Raw genomic sequence first — 5549 nt, forward strand, 5'->3', positions numbered from 1 at the left:
ACATTGGCATCTCCAACTTTATTATCAACTTTTTTACCACTTCTCAAGACGTGCACTGCTTTAGCATGCTCTTGATGCCTTGGATTCACCTCCGTTTGGCTCGAAAAAGTTCTAAATGCTCTATTGCTCAAGGAGGATGCAATCTGCCTAACTTGCACTTCTAGTTTGTTCACTGCATTTTGAAGATTCTTATTGGTTTGCATATGTTGCCCCCATGAACTTCTTGAAGATGTCTTGCAATTCTCCCATTTGATCACCCTTTTGCTCTTGCACTTGTTGGGGAGCTTGCTAGAATTGTCTTTGTGTTGTTTGGAATCCTAGGGGAGGTCCTTGAGATTGTTGCACATTTGGATTATTGTTCCACCTGAAATTAGGTTGATTTCTCCACCCCGTATTGTACGTGTTTGAATAAGGATCATTATGAGGATTCCTTGCTTGAAGGGCATTTGCTTGTTCCAGCATGTGCTCCGCAAAAGATTGGTCTTGAACTTCCACTTTGTTTCCTAAAGGGCTAGTCACTGCCTGTTGAAGCAAAGAACACATAACATCTAGTTTTATAGCAATCTCATTATTAGTACTTACCTCAGAGACCACAGTTTTCTTAGGAGCTCCTCTTTCTTTATTGTAGCTCCATTGTTGAGAGTTAGCGCTCAAAGATTCAAAGAGAGTAAAAGCCTCATTTGTTGTTTTGTTCATCAGTCCTCCTCCACTTGTTGCATCTACCATCATCTTTTCAGAATCAAGCAAACCCTCATAGAAAGATTGCATTTGCATCCAACTCTCTATATTGTGGTGTGGGTAGGAATTTACCATCTTCTTGTACCTCTCTGAACATTCATGAAAAGCTTCTCCTTCTTTTTGTGTGAAACCAAGAATTTCCTTTCTAATCTTGTTAGTCTTTTGAGTCGGAAAGAATTTATGCAAAAACTTATTAGAAAGCTCAGCCCAAGTATGAATTGAAGCATTATGTAAAACGTATAACCAATACTTAGCTGTATCTTTTAAACTGAATGGGAATAGCCTCATCTTAATCTGCTCATTATCAAGGCCTTGAATTTTGATTGTAGCACATATTTCAAAGAATTGCTTAATATTCATGTAAGGATCCTCCGTGGTATTACCATAATAATTTGAAAAAAGATGAATGATACCACTTCTAAGCTCAAACCTGTCAATTGTGAGTTGAGGAAAGACGATGCACGAAGGTTGATAAGTGACTTTGGGAATGGAAAACTCACGCAGGGATTTTGGAGATTGGACATCAAGTGCACCACCTTCTTCAACATTATCGTTGTTGTTTGGAATCTCCACCATCGTGCTTGAACCTTCATATTCGTAACTCTTAGATTCAGCGCTTGAAGAACTATAATTCCTCCTCAACCCAGCACGTACAGCAGCGGTTCTTGGTGAAAGTGGCTCAGGTGAACTTTGCTCCTGGTCAGATTCGGACATACATGCATACACAAAGAAACTAAATTTAGTGTCTTCAATGGAGATAACAACTAAAAAGAAAAACTGAATACTAAACGAAAAACAAATGAAAAAAAAAACAAATAAAATTAACAAAAACAAAAACACTCAAAGTAATCTAACTATAGACCATCGTTACCGGTTCCCCAAGAATGGCGCCAAAAACTTGTTGGTCCTATTCTTAAAACCTAAAATGAGTTATTAAAAATAGCAACTTTAATTCTCGCAAGTGCACAAACCGTTTATAGTATAGCTTATGTAAATATGAGGTCGATCCCACAGAGAATGGTAACTTTGTTCCAAGTTAAATTACTTAGAATGCAGCAAAACAAAAAAACAAGGAAACAAACTAACTAACAAATGACAAGGTCTAGGATAGAATCCTAGCACCACACACGCACTTGAAATAAGGGGGTTTTGTTGTTGAAATGAAAACAAGAAAGTGAAATGAAAGTGCTGGAAAGTAAACATCGGCATCAATCAACAAGTTGTGAAACAATTATTGAGAGGTGTTAGAGCCTTGGAATCCACCGCTAGTCTTCCTATCCAAGTTATGAATGCATACAAATTGACTCAAGCTTCATCAACAATAGATTATCGCATACAAGCCTATGGTATCTAGGTCAGGATGCATGATTCTCCTAAGACATGTGATTGTTGATGTGATTAATTGCAAGTGGACAATAACGCTCAAATTAGTATAGTAGTAAATAGAGTATCGTTCCAATAGGGATAAAGTTAATCTATTAAATATTAGGGTAATTTATTTCTAATTATATTTGAATTAAACAATAAGAGAATTATGGTGATTAAAATCTAATTAAGCAAGTAAAATAAATTGAGATTAAGTAAATAATGTAACGGATGAAAACAAAGATGATAAAGCACTAGGGCACCGATTTCACCTAGCTAATCCCACCCAAATCCTTCTAGCTTGTTAATCCTAATTACCTAACATGTTGATAATCGTTTTCCCTTATCTCACCAATACTCTCTTCCGAGTTATATTAGTTGTATTCCTTACCATCAACCCACTCTATTCCTAGTTATGGATTTAGATAGCTAAGAACCCATTAAGATTTGTGGAAAACAATGAAGATTACACAAACTATAACCTAATCTTCCGAGTCGACTATGTAATTTATGGTACTTGTTACTAGAAGCTTTTTATTAGGAATCTCCTTCCGATCTCAACCCAATTCTTCCAATCATGCAATTAGTGGCCAATTAATTGAAAGCATTAAGAACTGTAACAAGCACTCAACATGTATAAATAAATAAAATTAACAATATCAAAGAATTTGAGTATTCATAGCTAGGCTACATCGTAGCCCTAGTAAAAGAAATTAGTTCATGAAGGACTTATTGAGAATCTTGATGGTTGATGAAGACATGGAAGGCACCAAATTCTCCAAGTAGAACGCCAAGGTTGCACAAGCTCTTCGTATTCTCCTTTGAGAGTTTCGGCTATGAGTATGAATATGCAGGAATTTGATAATAGTAGATGATGGAGGATGGAGGATGGAGGATAATGGATCAATGACCAAAACTCCCTATTTATAATACTCCTACAAATCCTACCTATCTAAGGTATAACTACAATTATTATAAAAGTAGGATTCCTTCTAATATAGGGTCTTCTTTATTTCTCTTTGTTTGACTTGATAAGACTTGAGCCATCTTGAACTAGGAAATTTGACAACATTCCTTGCAACAAAAGGAATGACTTGGCTTCTTTTTAATTAATCTCAAATCTTCATCTTCTTGCCTGTTTTAGCACACTTTCTCCTATTTCACAATTCCTTCACAAATCTCACAAAACCAATCAAAACAAACAATTTAACCCAAGAAAATTAACAAATAAATAAGTAAAGGAGGCATAAAATATATATAAAATATAGGCTTATCAAATACTCCCAAACCTATCTTTTGCTAGTCCTCGAGCAAAACTGAAAAATAAAAAATAAATTAAAACAAACAAACTAAACTAAACCACTTTCGCAAGTAATCTCGATGACACTTAGCATGTGCCACAAGCCTTTAAACCTCTATGAGTCCCTAGTAGGAGGAGTTGTGTCTCCCGAGGGTTTACTAGTCACGACACCCACAAACGCTCCTTGCAAAAGAAATTCGTTAAAGCAATACTTCCAACAAACTAATAATAACCAATGGATGCCAATCACAATTCAAAAACTAAAGTTATGCCACTACAAACTAAAGTGTAAAGCCAATACTCCAAGCACTCGAATCTTAAAGATAACCACACTCGGCGTGTGTACAAATTCGCCTTGACTCTAGGCCTCACTAGATAACTCTCAATTTTCTCACATAACCTAGGGTTGCACTCTTACCACGCATATGTGAATGAAGTTAGGTGAAGAAATCAAAATATAAGACACATATGCATCCAAAATGAATAGAAGGCAATTTCTAGAAATAGATCTCATGAAAAGGAAATCAAATACTAAGAACCATAGATGAAGTACATACCTCCACTTCCGAGTAAGAAGTCCCCAAAGATATGTTAGGTCTTTACTATGGTTGTAATGTAGGGCTAGGTTATGGGTTATGAAAGAAAGGATAGGAAATGCTAGAACTTGAGACATACCAAGGCATTTATCATGTTATAAGGCTTGGCTCTTAAAATTTACTTTACAAAGGCGTCCAAGATTTTTGATATGCTTCACTTTTTTCTCTCTTTTTTCTTTTTTTCTTTTTGAATATGTATCTTCTTCTTTTTCTTCTTTTTTCTTTTTATTTTTTCTTGAACTTTAAGCACATATTCCCTCGGTACATGCCACCTCTTTTGTTGATGAGCTTAACCTTCATCCTTATCTTCATGCTTCATGTGCTATGGCATATCCCAAGTTATAGGGTATGGCTAAAAATAGGGTAAAAAGGGTAAGGAAATATTGTGGGTGATGAAAGAAAAGGTTAAGTGTTTGGCTTCAAAGGGTTGATGGCACACACAATGGGTTGGACATGAGGCTTTATTTAGTGGTTAGAACATGCATAGCCTAACATCATCTCTCAAGGTCCATCTAACTCAAAAGTAAAAGCATTAGATGATTCATACAAAATAGAGATTAGTTCTTAGTATTCAATTCAAAAGCCTAATTGAGATCAATCTAAATAAGAAAGAATGAAAATAGTGAATAAGAATAATTCCAAATACTCTCTCAATAAATGACAATTCAGCTCAAGTATCTCACAATGGTAGTCTCCACTATTTCTCCACAATCATCCAAGTATAACTACCTTGTTCATCAAAATACTTGAAGCATGGCTATGTGAAGTGCTCTAATTATGATGCATAAACTTTCATGGCAACACTCTAGTTAAAGAAATATGATCAAACATCACATATACATCACTATTAGTAAGAGAAGGTAAAAGCTTTAACAAATTTCTATTTTTTCAAAAGTTAAAGGAATTTTGTGATTTTGCAAACAAATATACATGAATTTATAAGTCCTAATTGCTTAAGAATAAAGAAATTTCATCAAAAGGAAGAGGACACACTTGGAATAGCTCCTAGAAATCTCTGATCACAAATGGAATGGATTTGAAATGATTTGGAATGAAATCAAAAAAATTATGGGAAAATTGACCTTTAGCGACGAAAAATCTGACGAACATCGTCGCTGAAATACTTTAGCGACGAAACATTTGATGAACATTCGTCGCTAAAGCCCTTTTGTAATGAAAAATCTTCAATTTTCTAGGCAAACAGTAGCTTGGCTTTTTTTAGGTTTTAAGCCACCTTTTTAGCTTCAAATCATCCTAAAACGTCATGTAAACCACTTGAGACTCCCAAACCTGTTTCAAATCATCATAATAACCATTCAAAACATGTCGGTGACTTCAAATTTATCTAAAAAACATAAATAAAAAATTAAAAAAAAGAGGCAAAAATTTTGATTTTGACCAAAATAAGAACATAATAACCTCTTTTGCTATTTTCTGGGTTTTAAAGTCATCTAATCACCAAAATAACTTTTGTAACACATCTACAACATGTTGCAATCATCTTGGGGCTAGAACCAATCGAGAAATGTTCTTTGAAACATAATATCCTT

The 5549-nt window shown here is 34.8% G+C and overlaps 1 protein-coding gene and 1 non-coding gene across 2 annotated transcripts; one reads left to right on the forward strand and one right to left on the reverse strand.

Moving 5' to 3' along the window:
* Window positions 1-317: 317 nt before the first annotated feature.
* Window positions 318-1452, reverse strand: LOC148293726 (uncharacterized). Its single transcript, XM_088254578.1, has 2 exons — window positions 583-1452; window positions 318-503 (listed from the first exon to the last, which is right to left on the reverse strand). Exons 1-2 carry the CDS (start codon window positions 1450-1452, stop codon window positions 318-320), a joined length of 1056 nt encoding a protein of 351 aa, XP_088110704.1.
* LOC148293727 (small nucleolar RNA R71) lies at window positions 785-891 on the forward strand. Its single transcript, XR_015836894.1, has one exon. It is a non-coding gene; the product is annotated as a small nucleolar RNA R71 (small nucleolar RNA).
* Window positions 1453-5549: the final 4097 nt, after the last annotated feature.

This window comes from Prunus avium, chromosome 6 (genome assembly GCF_965620075.1).
Source record: "Prunus avium chromosome 6, drPruAviu1.hap1.1, whole genome shotgun sequence".
Classification (NCBI taxonomy): Eukaryota; Viridiplantae; Streptophyta; class Magnoliopsida; order Rosales; family Rosaceae; genus Prunus; species Prunus avium.

Bases quoted from the DNA above. Each gene is read 5' to 3' on its own strand.
- LOC148293726 (XM_088254578.1), bottom strand. From the start codon at position 1,452: ATGTCCGAATCTGACCAGGAGCAAAGTTCACCTGAGCCACTTTCACCA. The intron at 504-582 runs GTAAGTACTAAT...CTAGCCCTTTAG, and splicing joins AGAAAACTGTGGTCTCTGAG to GAAACAAAGTGGAAGTTCAA.